At 38.6% G+C, this 22,546-nt stretch overlaps 1 protein-coding gene across 5 annotated transcripts in view; it reads right to left on the bottom strand.

Moving 5' to 3' along the window:
• Positions 1-494: 494 nt before the first annotated feature.
• Positions 495-22,546, bottom strand: part of CEP85L (centrosomal protein 85 like) — a 138,819-nt gene continuing 116,767 nt past the window's right edge. For all 5 annotated transcript variants that reach the window (XM_071741071.1, XM_071741069.1, XM_071741072.1 and 2 more), the window contains exons 5-13: positions 18,694-18,811; positions 17,128-17,304; positions 13,838-13,990; positions 13,403-13,557; positions 11,685-11,802; positions 11,291-11,341; positions 6,881-6,988; positions 6,303-6,516; positions 495-4,965 (exon numbers count right to left, since the gene is read on the bottom strand). In XM_071741071.1, the coding sequence (XP_071597172.1) occupies positions 4,802-4,965; positions 6,303-6,516; positions 6,881-6,988; positions 11,291-11,341; positions 11,685-11,802; positions 13,403-13,557; positions 13,838-13,990; positions 17,128-17,304; positions 18,694-18,811 (1,258 nt within the window). In that variant the 3' untranslated portion in view covers positions 495-4,801. The remainder of the gene's footprint in view (positions 4,966-6,302; positions 6,517-6,880; positions 6,989-11,290; positions 11,342-11,684; positions 11,803-13,402; positions 13,558-13,837; positions 13,991-17,127; positions 17,305-18,693; positions 18,812-22,546) is intronic.

The following is a 22,546-nucleotide window of genomic DNA, read 5'->3' as shown; positions in this document are numbered from 1 at the left end:
ATTGCCAGTTTTCTCCATCCAATTTTCTTGCCCTGTGTCACTGGCTCTGGGGGCAACCACACGTTCCAAAGCAGATCAAGCTTTCAGCAACTTTGAAACTAGTTCTCATAACTTCTGCCCACTATTTTGTGGCAGCTTAAGTAATTTTAAAAGTCCTACCTGTGATCTCTCCAGTCTGCATCCAAAATGGACAACAGCAGCACCTCTCTAAAAAAGCAAGGGGGACTCAACTTTACAAGGAACTCTGCTCTAAACTACTTCCATTACATTGATACAACAATTTTGCTACCAAGGCCTTGTTCTTTTTTTATTTGAAAAAAAAAAATGCTGTGAAGTGAGATCAGTCAGCAGATATTCAAGCAGAACTACAGACAACTGAAGGGAAGGGTGTTGGGAAGATATCCTGCGATTCCTTGTCTCCTGCCCTTAGCCCAGCTTTGATCACTTTTGTCACATGCCAGGTATTGGACAAATGAGAAGCATGAAGAAATCACTTTTGTTACAAAATTTATTTTTGCTTTGTGGATACAAATCCCAAACATCAACAAACAAATTCCAGTGGAAAAATACCAGTCATTAACAATGAAAACTTTTATTATTATTTAATAAATAGAACTTTGGCATTCAAAATTCTAGCTGTAAACCCTACTTTTAAAAAAAAATTTACAAAAAGAGGCAAGAACAACAAGCCTAAAGCTGAGCCAGCCAGTGGCTCCTTTACTTTTTACAATGAACACATTGTGATTAAGTCATGACAACTCTATTTACATATGAGGTATTCTGAGCGGTTCAGAAATTGAACCCAATTTACAAAACTACCAGTCTTCAGGGACTGATCCAGTACATATGTCAGCTGTGCTTTTAAGAGATAGCTCTAGACACTCCTCCCCACTGAACTAATGATATACTGTAATTAATATACACAAAATAAACAGATTATGATTTGAGTTTCCTGCTCACGCTTCATGTTAAAAGAAAAGCTGCACACTACAACCAGACCAGCCCAACATTCAAAGTGTACACCTAGTACCCAGTTTAAGTACTTCTGTTTGTAGACATTACGCAAGAGTTCTTCCTACAAAAGCTTATGAACAAAATAGTGGCAGGTAAGAGGAAAAGAAGGTGCAGTCATCAGCATCCTAGCAACCTATCTAAAGTTCAAGGGGAATATATGCTTACTTCAGGCAAAAAAAGGCACAAAGGTACGTAGCCGTGGAATTAATATTGCTAAAGAGCTACTGGAATACATCATCCCTTTAGATAATAACCATTGATCAACTCAGAAGATCTTTTCCCCACCCATGACAGAACTCAACGAGAGGAGCCCGATTACACCTCCAACTCCACCTACATTAACATCGTGGAAAAGGACAAAGAAAACTGGAGCCAAGTATCCCATGAGGAGAGACTGCAGCATGGCACTGCTGCCTGTGCCAGATCAGCAGGGGGAAGGAACCCGTGGAGGAAGAGTTTACTGTCTTTCCTTCCTTGTGCTCTTACCCTGCAAGAAAAATGTCCAAAAAACCATTTGAAACAAAAGCCAGGCAAGCAAGGGCAAAGGGAAAAAAAGCAAACCTTTTTAAGTGAAAAAGACAAGATTTCAGGTCTTATAATGACTTTGTGGCTACCAGCAGGTTCGAATGCTGGAGCCTGAGTGGGTGGTTACAGCAATCTCCACAATTTTATACACTATTACACTACAAAGCTGCACACTGGAGGCTAGCAACCAAAATCACATTTACACAACCGAGCTGCATTACTTCTATTTAGTAAATACATCATCTATAGTTTGTCCAAAGACAGTTTCTTTCCAAGCCTTTTTCAAAATACATTCTTGAATACAGTAGTTACTGTAAATATATTCTAAAGAACTGTACATATTCAATCTGAAACTACATTAAAAAGTTGCTGTACAAACTTTCTGACAGCCAGAAGGGTACAGTATGCATTCACTACCTGTTGTTTTTCAGCCCTTGAGATTGTCTAATAGCTACAGCAAAAAGTTGTCATGACTAAATCTAAGCAATTCCAATTTTAACATTCATTTATCAACTCTGTATTAAATACACTGAATGAGACCACACACACTAGTTTAACCGATTAAACAATCATGCATATCTTAGACAAAGCTTATTCCTTTTTAGAGGCATCTATAAACTGATGCATATTTAGTAATTGCTACTATTACAACAGGTCATATTTTAAGAAATCAAAGCAAAATACTGTATCACTGTAGACAGTCAATTGGTAGTCTGCATCTTTGGCTCATACATCCTTCATTTTTACCTCCCTACTTTAATTTGACTGAGGCAGAGAAACTCAGGGATTTTTAAAATCAAGTGCTTTAAAGTCAACATAAATATTACAGGTTCCATAATAAAAATATTACTTTGCAGGATTACTGCAATCAAAGCATTACAAATAAAATGGGACCTCCTTCCTGAGGGACTACATGAAGAATATGAAAGCTCCTGAAGTGCTTTGCAAATGTAAGTGACCGATCTCAACTCTGCAGTACAGTATCATCATTTACCAGCAGGGACAGTGGAGGAACACCAGCCACATCACCAGCTCAATTGCTTTAAGTGACTCAAAAAATCTCCTGCTCCTCTCTAATTGATCTGGTAAACTCCTTGTTATTTCCACCAAGTCTCGAAAAATGCATTGCATGGTTATTTTTTTTACAGGTAAAACAATTTCATCTAAAGAAATAATAATGTGGAACTTAGATGTTTCCTGTCTCCTAATACATGTATTTAGTTATCTGAAATGCTACTGTTGAATTCTGATGTGAGAAATGCCATAAATTGGAGACTACTATTTCACTGCAGGGCCAAAACCAACAAACTACACCAAAGGAATGAGCTGAGGCCCTAGTCACAAAAGCCAGTATTGTTACACATACAGAGGAAACTGTGGAAACCCATTTGTGTAAAGATCCTTATTTTCAGTTTTGCACTAGTGTAGAAGGACACCTTCAAATCTACAGAAAGCATAGAAATTTAAAATAACATGGCCTTGTTTTTTACCTTGAAGAAGAGATACCAGCCACTTTCACATAAGATTTCGTCCAGACACTGCTTTAGTACTCCCAGGAGCTGAACCTATCAGATTAATCTATCTGAAAACACCATGTAGCAATAATAGAAGTAACACTATTTTTTACACATTAGTCCATGTGTAGGTTCACGATGGAGAAAACTATCAAATAAATAAGTCAATACAGCTAAAAAAAATAATGAAATCACTAGCTTGTAAAAACATTAACTGTTTAACAATGAACAGAAAGCAAGACATCAAGTTAAAATGGTAACAAGCCTACATTGTTATACCACTTTTCTATTAACAGAAATATAATCAGAAAACTCAAGATATTAACACTTTTGCCATAAAAATGTTACTGTAAAATCTATTTGGTTCTAAACACTAAGCTTTCTAAGAGATTTCTGCCGTTATCCACGTTATGGGGCAGTTGACTGACCTACACCTTAGCCATTTGAAAGTTTCTTTTAATACCATATCTGTAACTGATGCTCATATCTTTTCTGAACAGTGTGATTTGAGAGTGCTTTTGCTCTTTCCAAGTTTTTTTTTTCCTTCAGTTAAACACTATTTTCACAGCACGCAAAACTCTGCAGCTAACGTGCAGCGATGTTCCAGGAAATTAGAAGGGTTAAGTGTGTCATCTGTCCCCTGGGAATGAAAAGCAATGCCAAGTGAAACTTGCTGAATAAACTATGGAACATGATCTTATTTTTTTAATGTAATTGCTTTCTACATAAATGGAGAAATCAAGAATTCCCAAACAACGTGGAAAATTTTGCAGTCCTCAGGTAACCGAGTGCTTAATACTGCTAAGTGGAAACAATCTGTTCTGAGCCCTGATTTTGCCAAGTGCCAAACACCCACTTTGTAGCTGTGGTGAACCACCACCTCAACCATTTTATACAACTTCATCAAAGATCTTCAGGGACAGAACACAGACCAGCTAGATTTCAAAATGGTGATGACCTAATGGAAAAATAAGGATAATAGAAACACTCAAACAGAGTCTTTTGTTTTGTTCTCTTTTTTCCTGACAGCCACCTACTCTGCTGCAGATTCATGCCTTCCAGCTTCTCTGGGATTGTCACAGGCTTCATGTTATTGAAACTTCTTACAGCAGTGAGAGGGTGCTTAAAACAATCTGATAGCTGTATATTTTATGGACTTCATTTGCATAAGGGAGTTAAAAACATCATCTTCTGCTACTGGGCAAACAAGCTAGACATCCATTACTAAAACAAACATCTTTCCTGTAACAAATTTTTTTACTATAAGATGGTTCCAATTGCAATTCCTGGAGTGAACTGCAGCTGCAGAAGCCTCCGACTTCACCACATATAGGCTACAGGCCCTTCGACCCTCTGCTCTAATTTCAGAACACAGATCATGCAGTACAAACCCTTGATGAAGGAAAGGACTGAGAGCAGTAGCAGCACTGCTGCTTTGATGCTCTGATTACAGAACTTAGGTGAAGTAATAAAATGAGCGCCAATGAAGGAAACAGAGTATCCAACTGAATAATTCTTCACAGCTTGTTCCTACATTCAGTAGTTTGGAGAAGAGATTTCTTGTGGTTTGCACCACTCTATTGAAATGATGACCCTCCCCACCAGAGTCCCAAGATCAAATATGCACAGTCCTCAAAGAGATGCAAGTGCAGTGCTATTTGCAGTTTTCCGATATGGCTCCTTAATAGAAATGCAAAGACCTGTGACACAGCAGCATTTAATAAGTCATTTGCTTAGGTGAAATGTTGTCACTGAGTAATGCAATTGTCCCCCATGTCCTGAGCATAACGATCTGATATTATAGTCCTTAATTCATCAATATCCTTTCGTAACTGGCAGACGTCCAAGAGCTTCTTCGAAAGGGTTTCTGTGCTGTGGTAGTTTTCATTCTCTTCAGCTGAACAACTCAGTGCTATGAAAAACAACACAGAAGGTTAAAATAAGTGTGCTCTGTGAAAACTTCAACTACTCAGTCTACTTTGAAATAAAGGGTAGGTCACTTTTAATTGCATCCAGGCAAATGATGCCTCAGTGTGATGAAAAGTCAACAAAATGTAGTACCACGTGAACTTAAGTTCAGAACCTGTCAGTGTTTCCCTAAAAGATAAATTTTTCTATTTTACCAAGATCTAAACTTGCTAAAAGTTTGACAGACCTCAGCAACTGTGAGAAAACTGGGTACAACAGCCATTTCCTCATGGACCTTTTGTTGATTTCTGATCCACTCAGAAAAGAGGAATAGGAGAGCTTGGGAAATGAGGCCATGGAAGATGAGGAGACAGTAAGTACTGCAGATATGCTGCACTATTCATTTTGCTGGCTGATGCTGGACTTTGAGATTGACAGAAGCTGCATTCCCCATTCAGGGGTCACAAAGCAGATGAGTATCTGGCATGTAGTAGCTCTTGCTGCTCAGGACACTTTACTTGTACCTTTCTACCTTGCTGCTGGTCCAGTTCAGCAACCAATCTATGATTATTTCTAATTATCAGTTCAAAACCAATAGAGTTAGATACATTATATAGTTTAAAAAAATGTTTTAAAAAGGTAATTGTTTATTAAACTTGTTGAGAGAAAATACCTAGCACAAACTAACCATGCTGAAACTTTGCCTGACTGGCTTTAGGGTGTGTTTCAAATTTCCTGGCTCAGAAAGGGCCAAAGACTACATGTGCCATTAACACTGCTGGAGACAAAGTTGCCTATCATGAGGTTAATCTAACACGCACAGATACCCCCACCACAAAACCAGACATACAGACATTCAGATACCAGATGTATTAACTTTTTGACCCCAAGAGCCTTAAAATAAACCCATGAGATGTAGCCACACCAGGCCTGTTTGTTTCACCTCCCTCACAGTGAGTTCATAGGGCAGAACATGACTGATAGAAAAGCATCCATTAACCCTCAGGGTGCCCGCAGTGTGTCTCAGGAGGGATGGACACATGGCTACACACCCCTCTTTTCCAGGGGGATGAATATCCATGATTAGGTCTATATGAAGAGCCAGCTACCTGCTCTCCTGACTTGGCAAGAACCTCTGTAGTTATATGCATTTAGCAGCCCAGGTGCACTAAAAGCTCAGCTCTTCCAGAGAGCTGGAGAACCATGGTTCACACACAAATGCTCCAGCTGCAGAGGAAGGGAGCCAATGGCCCCAGCTGGCAGGTTTGAGCACCACTTAGCTGAAATTTTATTCCTCTCTGTTAAAACACTATTAAGCACTGGAATGACAACATCACTTACATCTGATTCCCAGCAGTAAGGAAAGGTTAGGCTCCTTGCCCTGAGCTCTCTGTGTAAGAATACTGCACAGTGCTTTCAAGTCAAACAAGCAATGGGACATTTCCTTGAACAACTGGTCTGCTATGGGCATCTTCTCAGACACTGGCTGCCTGGACTGCTCCACCTGACGCATCTGCTCCTTCAGGCAGGCATTCTCTTCCATCAGTCTTTGGTTCTTTGAGAAAAGGAAATTGGGAAAAAAAGAGAAAGTTAGCCTGCAGCATGCACTGTACCAGAAAGTTCCCTGTTTCAGAGCACAAAATATAATTTAAAAAAATTAATTTCCACACATACAATCAGTATTGCTGTACCCCTCCAAACAATGGCAGATAGAAAGCTTTTATATGGATGTATTTCATGTTGCCACTGACTTCACCCCTGAAGTTCTCATTTCTTGAGATAGGGATGGTATTGATTTTATGTCTGCATGGCAACCAGCACAGTCAAGTATGTTATTAAGCTCATAAAGTCCTACTGTGGGATCTTATAATCAATTCTATAACATTCTTCCCAGTTGGGTTACTGGAGCTTTTACTTACTTCAGAGAGAGTTTTATTTAACTGCTCTATATGCCTTTCTTTTTCTTCAAGATCATTTGTCATCTTCTGAACTACCAGCTTCTCTTGCAAAAGCTTCTCTTGCATAGACTAAAGTAAACAAAACCACAGATAATTATTTTAAATTTTCATACTTTATATTAGCACTGACAAAAAAATGCATCCTCAGTAAATTTCTGAGTTTTAGTTACATATTGTTTTTGCATTAATTCTTCACTTTTTATTTTCTAACATATTCCACCTGCTAATATTCAGCTGGACCCCAGTAGTTTTCTGTATACTAACACAGCTATTGCAACTATCAGTGAAATCCTTTAAATATGCACTATCTGTTTACAAACAAGACAGTATGCCAACTTCTACTCCAATATGGAATGCATGAAGTCTTAAATAACCATGTGGTTTTATTTTTCTAACCAAATAATGTCACTTGAAATAAGCAGATTAGTGAAAAGTAAGCTTCATTTGTGCAATTCTAACTTCTAAGTTAAGAACTTTTTTTTGCTGTCCTCTACTTTCTGTGAAGACCATAGCAGGGCTTCCTGCAAACTTTCCTAACACAGAATTCACCTCACCTTCTATACAGCTGAAAATAAAGTTTTTGGCAACTGATACAGAGCAGCAGCCTCTTTGAAACCATTCACACACAAGATAAAAAAAAAAACAAAAAACAAACAAACTCTGCATTTTACAGAACCACAGTAAATTATGTCCAAGAATGTTGGTTTGGGGGCTCTTAGGAAACAATTTACCCTAAGAAGCCAAATTTACATTTGTGACAGTTGCTCCTAAGATGTATGAAGGATAGAAGCTGACTTGTAAGCTGTAAGAATTACCATCATTGATGAGAAGGCAGGGAGTAACAAGATGTAAGGCAGGGCTGACAGTGAGTAGAGTTTTTAATGGCCTGGCCATTCATGGGAGGTGTGCAGCCTTGACAAAATTTACCAATACATTCAGCTCAACACTGCACGAGCAGTGAGAAAAGGCAGTACTCTGTCATACACTTCACAGAACTGGAAAATAATCGTGCTAAAATCTACCTACTTAATATGGGTTAAAAAAACCCACACCTTATTTTCATATAAGTAATAAAGATCAAAAGGTAGAATCCAGAAATGACTGCTTGTTTTTAAAACCTTTTTCACACACTTGACCTGCTGCTCAGAGTTCACTCACACCATGCCCCTCAAAAGGAAGTGCTAAAGAAACATGCATCCTAAAGATAAGCTGTGCAAGAAAATGCAGCTTCGCACTCCAGTGGGAGGAAGGGGAAGAAGAAAGAGGGCCCTGCCCCATGTCAAAGGAAACATCCTGGGCTGGGAGAGGGCAGGAAATAGCTCTGCTTCAGGCATTTCCTGTGTCATGTTTGCAGATGAGCAGAACCTGTACCAGTGTTGAAATGTTGTCTTTAGTTAATTAAAATCTTTGAGAAAATCACGGAGAAAAATGGCCATATCAGGTCAGGCTGAATGTCCCTCTAGCTCTGCCTATGGCAGCATCCAAAGATGCTTAAGAAGGAGGAAGAGAACAGGGCAATGCAGGTGCCAAAAATACTCTCCCATCTTCCAAGTATCTTGAAACTTTAGTCTTTGATGATGAACAACTTCAGGCACACCCAGAGCTCCAATTATGATACATGCATTAATAGTACCACTTATATGTTTCATGATCACTCAATCAGACATTAAAGGTTTGATTGTGCAGCCTTCCTCAGGGTGGGTGGGGAAGAGAGGTTCAGAAATATTACTTTCACAGTATCTTCAGAACTACAACTGCCATTAAATTCACTTGACCATCCAAACTATTCCAAAAGCAACAAATATTTCACACATTCAGTTCATGAATTGCAGCCTATAATGGGAACTACTAGAACTGGAAATCAGTGTTTATTTCTAAAATATACATGTAACACCTATCACTCTCTGCTACCCTAAACTTCAAGCTCAGAAAAAGCACACATGCTTATCAGCTTGGCTGAGCCCACAGTGCTGTGATTCCCCAGTTGCTCATAGCACTGAGTCCTCCGTACTTCATCCTTAATTTTTCCATATGCTTTCCAAAGTTACAATTTGGTGGCATTACTCCCAGCCTGGCACAGTTTGGGTTTATTGTGACTGACAGGATTGACAGATGTGCTTTGGGTAACACAAGCGTCATACAATCTGACTTACATCTACTGTCTTTTTTTGAACCAAAAATATGTTCATTTTGTGATATCCAAATTAACTGTGTAAATATGGAATATTTTTTTAAGCACTACTCTCATCTACAATGTTTCTCTTTCTGAAGATATACTATACATTAATCATCACATCTTGTGAAGAACAACCAGATTTTAATCCCTCACACTCAGGAGACAAATCAATTGAACATAATCATACAAGGCAGATCAAAATCATCCTATTACAATTATGAAACTAGTACTGCTTCATACACTGCTGTCTGAAACTGAATTTCTTTGTTTTCACCTTCCAAGTTAAAAAACATTAATTGAAATACCTTCTCAAGCATAAATTTACAATGTGGCAGAAGACTGAATAAAAAGAGATCATATAAGCTGAAGATAAATTGTATCTCTGTGCTGATAAGGGATTTCAGTTTCTAATGAACTAATTTTCCCTGCTTCCCAGGGAACAAATGTGGAAGGCCAGGGAAATAAAGGATACAGAGAAACTGCTGTAGTCTAATTTGAGGACTAAGAGCATTCTCAAATCTTAGTTTCTGTCCTTATATAAAATACACGAAAAGAGGAAAAGTAAGAGAAAGTCCTGGAGGAAAAAAACACTACACTCTGTTCACAGACTGTCAACAACTATTCAGCATTTCCCAGTCTCAGCTCCTTGAAGTCAACATCAGACTAAGCACTCCAAACCAGCCATCTAGAGACACGTACAAAGATCACTAGTCTCAAATAAAGGGGACGGAGAGAAAAAGATGAGAAAGTTTAGGAATTATGAAAAAAATTATCTTGTTGATAATACATTTAAGCAAGTTGTAAGTATTTCTAATAAGGAAAATGTATACACATAGTATATATGCAAACAATCTTAAGTAAACTACAGAGTACCTCTAGGATTACAGAGTTCAATTTAATATTTTTTTTATGTATTATGAAATATTTGAAATGACATTTGCCTGTGTTAAAATGTTTGTGTATAACAGGCTGACCTGTGCAAACATCTCAATTTGATAAATTCTGTCATCTTCAAACCTAGAGAAGCTTAAAGCATTGATTTTGCTTTTCAGTTAACAGATAGACCTACCTTATGTTGCAAGTTACTTTGAACAGCTACAAAATAAGCAAACTTGGCTCCCCTGTGCAAAGGGAAAATTAGAAAGCATGTTGTCTTAGAAAGTGTTATGCAAGCAGCTGTGTGCCACTTCACTATCTGGATCCTAGCTCCACAGTGCTCCATGCTTCCACTTTGGAAGAAACACTTATTCAGCTGATTGTTTACTACCATCGTGTTGTTCCTCCAAACTGAATGTAAACAGAGCTAAAGAATCAGCTGCTTCTTCATTCTCCAAGGACAACCCTGTAACTTCAGTCTCTCTGGAGGGCAAGGAAGTAAAAAATGTGGAAACAAATGCTAATCTAGAAGAACGCGAAACATTGTTCTAGAATTTATTGAATTTGGCTTCAGTATTTGCTGAAAACAGATGTTTGCTTTTTCAAATACTCATCTTTTTCAAGAGCAAGTCATATCTTTTTCCCCTGCAACCTGTATAGTATTTCCTTTTCTCCACAACAAACACTGGTAACCAAGTAACTTTCAAGTCTCAGGAGCCTGATGTATTAAGCTGATCCACAGGGCTGCACCCGACTGCTAGCTAACAATTCTCTACAGTCTTGAAAAATCCTTGGCTCCAAGATAGGTGGCCAAGACTTGCTAAGAGAGTTTGGGTATCCATGTGAGTGTCATGTCAGGAGACAGTTGAACAGGGACCTGGATTAAACAATGTGAAATATAAAGTGGTATGTTTTGGAAAGGCACCTCTCTCTAAGGATCTCAGCAGTATCACTTTGGATTATAATCTGAACCCCAAAATTGGATGGGTGGCTTCACTTTTACTTCACAGAGGCAGTCCTCACACTTGAAAAAAGCAGTTCTGATATGGCATCCACTCGACCAGCAGATAAAGATGCTACTTAGCAACAGTTTCTCACTTTATGAGTATCAGTGAAGTGCTAAGCCCTACAAATATCAATAAGGAACACATTATGAGCCTACAAGAGAACACAGGTCAACTACAGGCCAGGGGATTAAGTTCTTTGTATTTCTACGTTTGCTTCCTATTTGGAAAAAGACAAAATTCAACTTAAGTAACGTTATCTTTATGAACTAAAAATTGTACAGATTAAGCAACAGAATATACACTCTTTCTTACCTGAATGTCTAAAATCAGTCCAGCTATCTGATTTTGTTGATTGTCTATGACCTAGAACATAAAATTCAGTAATTTAAAAGGCTTGAATCTATTCAGATCCTTTTTTAAAAAATTATCTTAAAGGTGTGGAGCCATAGATTTTTAAATGGAATCTTTGAGACTGTTAATGACAAGACAGAATTTGACTGATAGAACAAGAAATTAATGCAAAATAAATGTACTGAACAGAAACAGGTAGGTATGGAAAAGTATTCTGAATTGGCAACAAATGTGTAACTCTTCCATGTAAACATCTGTGAGATGTTAATTTCCAAAGTAAAAAAAAAAATTAAAAAATAAAGAAATGCAGGACTCAAAGTTAATGATGCTACCAACTGATCATTTGCAGACTAACCTTACTGGCTTTCTCATTCTTTTCTTTGAGCAGTTCATTCTCACTCTGAAGCTGTTTCGTGTCCAACATGGGAAGGCGAATCCCATCTTCCAGGCATTTTTCAACTTTCTGTTGTAAACTGCCATTCAACATGAAACAAAAAGGCAAGCATATTGACAAAAAAAAAAAAAAGGGCTGTGTATTTTAGTGAAACATTAGAAAGTTGCACTATCTCCCAACCAGAACTGTAAAATCATACCTAGCAGAATCCAGCCATAAAATCAGCAAACCAACAGTGGATCAATGATGCAAAAATCCTAAACTACTGAAGTCACTGTGGAGCTGACGAGACCAGATTAATGGAGGAATGGTTTTATGGGCCAGATTCTGTGCTGCATCTCCCAAAAGCCACAGCTCCAGCAGTACAGCACAGGTAGAGAGGGTAGAGAGGAGCAAGGAAAAGCTTTGTGGTGTTCACAACCACTCCACTACTACATGAGGGTAAAGCCAGCACCAGCATAGATCAGAGAAGTCTTCGTATTCTCAAAGTTACAGGATCTTTAAAATCAGACTCTCACTGGGGCACATACAACTCAAAGCAGGCACCAGAATTAGAGGCTGCACTGAGTACTGGTGGCTTGTCTGACTTTTAAGGGGGAGCATAAAGCCACTCCTGCCCACTGCTCCCACAAAAAGTCACGACCTTCAGACCTTCTGTAGTTCAAGTCAAGCTCTCAGTTATAGCTAGAGCCTTTGCCTTCTCACCTTCTCTCAAGAAAGGAAACACATTTTATTAAGAGTTAAACTTGCTGCCTTAGTTTATAAACCAGAGGCCACCTCAACTATTCATAAGCTTTCAGAAAAGACAAAATGATCCCCTTTCTAGGGGGATCTATCATTGGTAAGATGGAAACAATGCATCAACAATTTGGCTGGCAAGATGTCTCAACCAGCTTGCCTTTCATCATGGAAACACTTTCAGACTCCTGTGGCATGCACCTTTACCCAATGGAGGAACAGTGTACCAGAGTAATATCCACATAAATTAGTAGAAGTGATTCCCTCCTGCTCCCCTCCTCCCCCTTTTTTTAAAAATAAGTGTTTAAGCATCTCTTCTGATCTAAGATGTATCAGAGTAATAACATCTCCAAGTCTCATCTGGAAACTTCTCATAGATATCTGTCCTATTTGTTTTTCCATAGTTATGCAACTTCCATGACAGCAGATTAGCTACAGCTAAATCTCCCTGTAAATATTCCTACCCCCAGTGAAAAGGTAAGAAACAGCTACAATTTATTTAAATCTTTGACCCTTCCCCGATATACCCGTCAGCCAATATCCAGGGAGCCTTTCCACAGTTTGTGACAGGATTAGTTAATCAAAGAGGAGTGCTGACAGCTTCTATACAATGCCCCTTTGCTCCACGTTCATTCTATCCTCTAACTGGCAGCAGGCTATGAAGCCATTGCAACACTGTCCCAGATTGTTAAAGGAAGCTAAGAGTGTCCTAGCCAGACCCTTCTCTTCTGTGGAATTACTTTCAACTTGACTCAAATAAAAATCTTGACAGATTATCTATTGCCTACACTGTCATTCTGCACAGTAATGTATTTACACCACCAAAAAAATCATTAGTCTTGTAATAAATTAAGAGAACAAATAACTAGTGCTAGGTCTTGATATCCGGTGAGAAAGCATACTTTTTTCAAGGCAAAGCCCCCACACACAACTGTTCATACCTCTGTACTGTTGTGACCAGCTCTTTTTCTTTTTTCTTCTGACACACCAGTTGCAATTCTTTCTCTCTGCACTGTGACCGGGCCTCTCCAAGCTTCTTCTCTAATTCAGTCATAGTTTCTTGAAGCTGTTTGTTCTTCTCTTCTAGAATTTCCAGCTAAAACAGATTACATTAGTCACACAGGTTGCCATGCTAGCAGAAGGCTTTGTGACAGGCCACGGCCTTGCAGTTACCTTCTGTAAGATCTTAGGCTGATTGCACCTGAGTACAAGAGCCCCTAATATCTACAGTAGTTTCCAAAACACTGAAATATTTGTCTTCCTTAACAGATAGGGGAAAAAAAAAATACATGTTGAAATAGTAAAAAATGTGACAGCAGATAATATGGAGCTTATTTGTATTTTTAAAATATAAAAAAACCTTCCCTTTACCTTACCTGCTTAGTCTGCCCTTCTATATCATCCAGTGTTGGTAGGTCAGCCAGATATTTTTCCAAGGTTTCAATTCGTCTTTGTTTTTCCTTGTTCTGCTCAGCCTCTTTCTGACATTTCTTTTTCAAGCTACTAATATATCGGTCTCTAGTTTTAAGCTAGAAGAAAGTAAGAGCACATGTTTTATGATTACAGTGATAAATAAACCTGCTTTGGAAGCAGAGGCTTCCAGCTGCACTATCAAAGGGTTAGTTACTGCAGAAAACAAAACAAGAATGATTAATTCCAGCAGCTTCAAGTCACAGATTCACATGTAACCTCAAACCACAGTTGCTTCACCTCTACCCAGAACACTCCATGTGCCTTGCAAACTGAAAACATGAACAGTCCAACAGTTAATTTTAATTTTTGTCCCCCTTCCAATAGAGATTCTCATATGTAACAAATGATCAAGAAATATTTTAGTCCAATCTCTTTCTCTGTCTTAGGAAAACAAAACATAACTACATTGAACTTAACGCAACACAATCTGGATCTAAAACCTGACTTTGATGCAAGGTGACAAGTACATCAGAAGATATCAGAACAGAATAGTGGCTTTCTTAAACACCTTTTCCACTGGCATCTTAATTGTCCGTCAGCCCACAAAAGGTTTTTCATATTGTGTTATCTTTGCTTGCATTCCTGGTAGTTACTTTGCTTTATTACCTAAGTCAAAAAAGCATGAAGATAAGCAGGAAAAAGAGTATTTTCCAGTCATAGTCCAATTTAATGAAAAGTAGTATCTTCATTCCTTGAACAAAGGTGTAGTAATTCAGAGATAACAGATACTTGTCACTAGAGTAAATGGTGAGCGTACTTCTCTTTTAGGGCTACAGACATCCATCTCACTGAGAAATAAATGTGTGCCACTGTCAATGTCAAAGCTCACTAACAAAGCCTACTGACAAGTTTAAGTCAATAATATCTGAAAAGTCTTTCCAGAGATAGCCTTCTACATGGGCCACAAAACCAAAGTGTCAAAAGGCTGGAAATCTTTGAATCTTTTATCAAGGTCTCTAAACTGAACAAAGCTTTCAGGCTGTTTTGAAATCCTTCTGACTCGACAAAGCCCAAGTACACCCCACATTTAGTAAGGCAAAGCTGCAACTCAGCCATGACCTTTTGCTACAGTATGTGCTTCAGAACCATACACTCACAACCCACCCTCCCCCTCTCCAAATCTCAAGGCAGTGATATAAATACAATACCGTCCAGAATCTGACCATTAGCTACCTGAATCCCTTCCTGCTGTTTCCTACGAATGACTAAGGATGTCAAGTTGGCTGGTAAGAATATATTAGTATTTGTGAAAAGATTACACCATTTCCAAATCTTCTTGTCCTGCATATATACCACAGGGAATTTGCTCTCCCTTGCTCCCTCTCTCTTAATAGCTACAGTGTTTGCCTTGGGATTCCTCCAGCCCTTCTAGCCCTCTCAAATCCTAAGCACCAACTTGAGACCTCTTCCCACCCTCTGTCACCCCAGATGAGAAGGAAGAAGGAAAAAAAAAAAAAACAAAAAACCAGTTCCTGGTTTTGTGATGAGGGAGACCTCCCCACATTTCTTACTATTGTCAAAAGGTCAAGGAAACATGAGTGTTCCTTGTTTTCTTTCCTCTCACCTACACTCAACCACCACAGCTTGTCCCTTGTCAAAAAACATACCATCTGTACACTAAGTGTTCTCTCTTAAAAATTACAGGGAAAGGTAATATTATTTGCAAAAGAAAAGCAAAGAAGTAAAAATGCATACCAGCAACCCAAAACTAAACTTCTGTGTGTTATATTAGCATACACTTAAAAGCAAAGCTCACCTGAATGTTAACAGCATCCTCCCTGCTCCCTGGCTAAATCTGACCTTGGGCTGAAGAGGCATTTGCTCGGAAATAACCCCAGCACAGCTACTGGCATTGATCCCCTAGCACCAGTCACTGACCCAGGACACCAAGTCTTTGGGCTCTGGGTTAATCTGCCCATGAGGACACCAAAGGAATTCCAGAGATGGCTGTCCCCAGGCTCAGCACCCAGCCTACTGCTCAGTTTCCCAGCCTGCCATATCCCTGCAGGAACACAGCACGACTCCTTCCTCCCTCTGCAGTTTTCCTTCAAACAAAAGGGCACTAATTTTATTGCAGAAACACGTGCATTACCTCCCTTCTCTTTTTCCTCAAGAGCCTTTAGCTCTGCACAGAATCAATGGGTGTTGAGGTGAATCAGGACCCACTATTTAGTGGATGGTCTGTAGCTACAAGACCATCTATTCAGTAGGTCCTGGCAACAGACAAGCACTGCTGCACAGGCCCTCACCACTGCCACTGCCTACAGATGGGGTTCCCACATAGTGAGGAACACAAACAGAAAAAGTTGAGACAGGAGGAAGCAGCAGAACCCAATTTCTGCCCTTCCTGAATGTTGCCCTTAGTGCAAGTCATCCCTCAGGGTTCACAGGAAATGGCAAGACAGAATTTGAGATGAATTATGCTTTCTTCTTTCTCCCACCTGTCTCTTCACTGATCATACTGGTTCTACTTGTTGAATTTGCATTAATACAAATCTAAGCCCAGAAGTAAGGCCCAATGGTCAAAGAAGAGAAGGTAGCAGTGACAATATATCCCTACAATGTTAGTTAAGAATCACTTGGTCAATGGCACATTCCAGCTTGCAATAAAGGAAGGCTGTCAGGACACTCAAAAATACTCCTGGGCATTGCTCCAGCCTCCAAAGAAACCCTGTGGCAAGACACTTGCAAAACCACACCAATCTAAGCCAGTTTATTGTCTCAGACTAACATCTACTCTGCATACTCTAGCAATGCTAGAACAGACTCACGCCTGCAGAGCAGGCACACACAAGCTGGTAAGAGCATCTCAAAGCATGAGGCAACATTTACAAGCCGTGCTAAGAATATGATTTTCATTTTAACACTCTATTCTATGTTTTTACATTATACTTTATGGTAATAAACATTTCATTACATGAATTCTTAGAGCTGAGCAGCTTTTTCTCAATGTTTACCTGGTTAAAACTGTCATCCTGACTGCCATTTCATCTAGGATCACTTTTTAGGATGTATTCACTACAAGTTCAGATTTATCTATTGTCAACACCTACCAGTTTTTCTATCATAAACAGTTTAACTACCTTTTGAAAATAGTTCACAGCAACCCATATCCTCAGTTGCTTTCTAGCAAACAAAACATATGCTGCTTTAACAGTGTCAAAAGGAAATCTGGAACATGAGAGACACTTACTTTGTCCTCCATCTTCTTTTTCTCCTCACTAGATTTGTTTGAAATTTGTTTTACAAGTTCACTGAGTTGTAATTCCTTATTCTCAGCTGCTGCAACCTTTCGCTCCAGCTCCTCAAGGTGTGATGCTGATCTTTCTGAAATGTGAGGTTGCAGTGGTGTTCCTTCATACTGTGGTTGCTTAGAAAAAGAAATGAGCATATAAATGACCACACACATACCATTGTATACTTCAGCACCACATCAGAACACAGTCCCACAGGTTTTTTTCAGAAGGGTGGGGGGTAGATTTTTCAAATACTAAAATATGTGGTAACAGCATGTATTTCAGGGATCTGGATAAAAAAAATGAAGCTAGACACCTTTGTATTCACAACACATACAAACTAACACTGTGAGACCCCTTTTCCCCTCAGATTTATGGAACAGGTGTACCTTTTCTTCCAAAAGCAAACCTTGAAAATTCAAACTGTTTTCGAAACAAATCACTGCTAATGCATTATAAGTCCAACCTCTAGGAAGAATGACGCTCTATAAAATGGCTGATGAATATATTAAAGTAAGAGATGCTCCAAACTCAAGATCCTTCTAAAGCAGAAAAGTTTTGGGGTTTTTTTTCCCCAAACATTGTGTTCTAGACAGAATTTTGAAGTATTTCATAAAAGAACTTTTAGTTCTTTTAGAAAACAACATTCTGAGATGTTTGGAAATGTTTCTAAATACCTAAATTAACACTGATGCTCTACTTGAATTTCTGTCCTGACTCACACAAACCAGGTTCTCACCTGATGCACAGCTGTGTTATTCCAAGGACATAATATCATGCTGAAGTAACTAGCTGAGAACCCGGTGCAGTGCTTGTGAAGAAAAAAGTAATAAAAGAGGACTAAAAAAGTTGTTTGTCTGCATATCTGCCTTTAGCACTCCTATGTTGCATTTTAGATACTCAGAGATCTGGAGATGGAATTTGTGTGCTACAACAGGGTAGCAGCCTCAGTCCTCAAACTGATCTGTATGTTGGTATTAGCCCATGTTACTGCAACTTTATGCTTTCTGATATTTGTGCTACTTAAAAAAAATTAGGACAGGTATGCCTAAAATAGCACCATGCATTTCCTTTAAGACTAAGTGTTCTTTAGGAGTCTAATTCATATCCTTTTCAGGTGCACCGTGCAAAGGTATTCCACCATTCGGCCTTCTTGCATGTTTTCCATCTGTTCTATCAGCACAGTCCTTTGGGTAGTGCCTCATTCTCCTCTTCAGAAAAACCTCCATCAGTTGTTTTCAGATACTCTCTTATCAAATTACTTCATTTCCTAATACCTCCTTCTATAATTGTGCTACATGCATGCTGCTAACCCCCCGATTCTTACAGCATCAACCATTCTTACTCCATTTTTATCAGATTTCAAAACAAGTACATAGAGAATGCTAACACAGCATGGAATTCTGCAAATCTAAGATAAATATTCACAAAACATTTTGGCCTGCAGTAAATGGTGAACATGCTTTCAGGTGTCAATTAGAAGGCAATGGAAAGCTTTGTTGAAAGAATAGCATCCATCCTACCTGCAAATTAGTCATGTAAGGCTCTTCGCAGTTCACAAGATGACTCAGTCTTGCATGTTGAGCTCGTAATTCATTCTCCCGTATCTTCTGATGTAAATTGTTAATCTGCTGCTTCTGCCTGTTATACACAGATTTTATTTGAAAAGAGAAGGAACTGAGATTAAAAAAAAAAAAACACAAAACTTAAAACTTACACTGAAGAATACTGTAACAATGTTATTCAACTATCTTGGATCTACATGAGCTGTGGGCTTTTCCCCACCGCAGCCAGACTGCAACTAGACTAGTTTACCACTAGGACTGGAATCTCCTCAGGATATAAGTTATTAAACTACAATTGCCATGTAAATTTCACTTAAGCATAGCCCAAAGGGCCTGTGCTCAACTGGCAATAATAATATAATTTTGTAGAAATACAATTTGAAAGCTCTAGCAACTTGTAGGGGTTCAGGGAGGCTTCTGCAGTCATTTGCTGATGGAGCTAGAAGTATAAGCAGGAAAGAGAATACATTAAAAGCAAAAAGAAAACAAAAAAACCTCACACCTTTATTTCACTGATACTTCTGCTCAGCCCCCTTCTCTTTGCCAGTGGTGACTTTTGACACAGGTTAAAGAGACTTGTGAATCAAGGGGAGCAGAAAGAACTTAAGAAGATAAAGTAATTTTATTAAAAGTCAGTACGGCTTTGCCACAAGGTAGTTTGGTGGTTTTTTTGCTTTGCTTTATTTCTCAGACAACTGCTTTACCTAAGATATTCCATAGTCCTAGGGCAAAATACAACACTGTGTCATAAACCAGAATTAACTTCTTACACTAATTACTTGGCCAGTGTACAGCAGAAATACCACCAGTATTATATTACTATTTAAGTATGCCACCATTCAAATCATGGCTGCATTTCAACTAGCAGGATTGCAGGGCAAATACAAGCCAGGTCTCCCAACATTACAGATTACAGCCCTGTGAGGTGTGCTGTACTCTCTATGGAGCCATGGACACCTCAAAAACTCACTTCAGAATGGAACTGAAAGCACCCATCAGAAACACACACACAAACATTCCCAATAAACTTAAAACCAATTTTGTATACTCCCTTAAACTTCCTTTTCCCTTATTTTTTTATACTAGGACATATTTGCATAGAAGCACGAAATTGTTTCTCAAAGCTTCACCTTTAACCATGAAGTATGATTGAGTTTTCTGGAAAAAATGATGCTGAACTGAGATGCCTAAAACCAACCTTATAATGCCTAAAACCAACCTTCAAGTGAGAAGACCTGACTGCTCACGCAGCAGAAAAAGTACAGAAAAAGATCAAAACTTGCTATGCTTTTTAAAAATTTGGAGAGGGCTGTGTTTAGGAAGAACACCTCAGAATGTTGTAGTGAGAATACAAAATATGTATTATAAAATATATAAACTAACACTAAAATTGTATTAGTTGAAAAGATGCCAGGTGCAAATTTTAAAATGAAAAATTCAATGCAAAAACCCAATTGAAGGGAATATTTTAATCATGTACATTCTCCTAGCTTATCATCAGCCAACTGTTTTCCAGTTATTTGATTTATAAGAGGAATTTAGTATTTCAAAAACAGGAAATATATTAAAAGTTGGAACTTAAGCTTTATGTGTTGCAGAAGATATGCAAGCTTATAAAACATCTTTTTTCCGTTTCCCTATTTTTGTACCTATAAAGAATGGAATGGTTTATACTACTTTCCAGCTCCTGGAAAAATAGTAGAGACAAGTTGCAATTTGATAATACATTAGAACAGTTCACTCAGTATTATTAATAATATAGAGAAACTGAATGCATGTGTATGACTCCAAGTTTTAAAATATTCTGTATCACCATAGGTGATTTTGAGGTTTCCCTCTTCTATTCCACTACACAGATAAAACAAGTTGGTACAAATACAGAGGGGATTAGGTAATACTGGAAGACATATAGTTCTGGTTGGTGCCTGTACAATCACACTTATTTTAGAAGAAGCAGATTTGAAAATTTAATAAAAGAATATGCTCTTAACTAGTAACAGACCTTCTATGAGCCAAAGAGCTTGTATAACCAGTTAAGAAAATAAAAAGCCTTGATAACTTTTGTGCATGCTTGGCCACAAATGCCAAAATAATGTAGTATGAGTTGTTTTAACTCAGGAACCAATTTTTCATTTTTTATCACCTTATCACTTACTAGACAGATCTATTAAAATAGTTTTGCCCTGTGTTTTAAAATCACTTTTTCCATTTTTCCATTTTTCACTTATCCCTTGAAGGCACTATGTGGTCTTCTGTTTGTTGCTGACTGTATCTTAGCAGTGCCTTCCTTCACAGGCAGGATTTCAACAGCCCGAACTAAACATTACAGCCTGAAGTAAATGTTTTAGAATATTTTTGAACTTCCAGTGTGGCTTGAACTATATTACCATACTTCCTTTCGTAATCCTTTCCCTACCCTACCAAATCCCTGCAAGAAAAAAGGTGAGACAAATTAATCTGTAATGTAACAGAGCAGCTCTAGCACAGAGTGTAACTAGCTTGCTTCTTTTCACTCTGCAAAGCATGAAACTCTTCACCATTATAAGACCTTGCCAACAAAACACACCGTGGAAATGTTTTAAGGCTGTGCAGTTCCCACACAACTTCTTCACATAACTGCCTCTCTGAAAATACCATTAACCTTGTGACACCCAGAAACAAAAATTCTGAAAACAGGCCAGCAGTCACAAGTCAATAGAAAGCACCATAGAAACATATTTACTATTTACATACAATCCTATAAGTCTTCAGAGACTTCATCCCAGATGCATTTTATCACTCGTGCTCTCATATGCTAAGACAGTTTTAATCCTTTGTTAGCTCACAGCTGTTATTATTAATCTGCTGCATAACTACGGGCTGGGAGTTTTACTTGAAGGGAGTGTAGAAAAATTCAAATGCTTTCACAAACACAGCTCGTGTACTGCAGTGGGAACACTGTCTCCAGAAGCCTCCTTTTCATTAATCAATCATTCCAGCACTTTTAAAAAAACAAAAACAAAAAAAACACATAAAACCCCAAAACCACACAAAATGCAAAACCCACAAAAAACCTAACCCCACAACCTTCAACATATAGGTGCTTTCTAAACTCTTTTCAAATACATGGCAACTGCCACTCTAGGAACGCCCAAACTGAATATAAATAACACTGAAACCAAGAGATTTTGCATTCTAGCCAACACTACTACTCACACCTTGCATCAGCTCTAACTTTTGTAACTCTCCCTGTTCAGAGAGCCAGACCAGAGCAAACTGAAATTCTCTGTTGTGGAAAATATTGGCAAACTTTCCTCAAGTCTTCCTTTTTCTGTCATCAGCTGCAAACCCTCAAGTCTCCACAAGAGAGACTGTGATTAAAAAAAAAAAAATCTATTAGATTTTTTTGCCATACACAGTAGAGTTACACAGGTTTGCATCACTCTCTCTGTTCTACTCCTTTTCCTGTAACTTACAACACAGGAATTTCCAACCACTCAGTCTTACACAGGACTGAAGTCTCCAAACATTAAACTCCTCAGTCTTTTGTGATTCCAGAAGCCACCTGCATACAAGTGGGTGCAGGCTATGGCCTGAGCTCAAGGCATGAGGGAACCTCCCATCAAAACTCATGGCTATAGCAGCCAGACTGCAGCTCACACAGCCAGGCTCACACAGCCTGTCCCTAGGTACCATGGAAACTACCCTGCTTCAAAAATTCCCCTTTTTCTTCCATGAGTGCGTGTTATAATTCTATGTTCATGGCAAAGTAAGAGGTATTGGCATATTACACGAATGTCATGGGACTTCTCGCATGGTTTCACTCAGCTCC

This window comes from Heliangelus exortis, chromosome 3, assembly GCF_036169615.1.
Source record: "Heliangelus exortis chromosome 3, bHelExo1.hap1, whole genome shotgun sequence".
NCBI classification, from domain to species: Eukaryota; Metazoa; Chordata; class Aves; order Apodiformes; family Trochilidae; genus Heliangelus; species Heliangelus exortis.
Note: the sequence above shows the minus strand (reverse complement) of the source record. Positions and strands in the feature narration are given on the sequence as shown.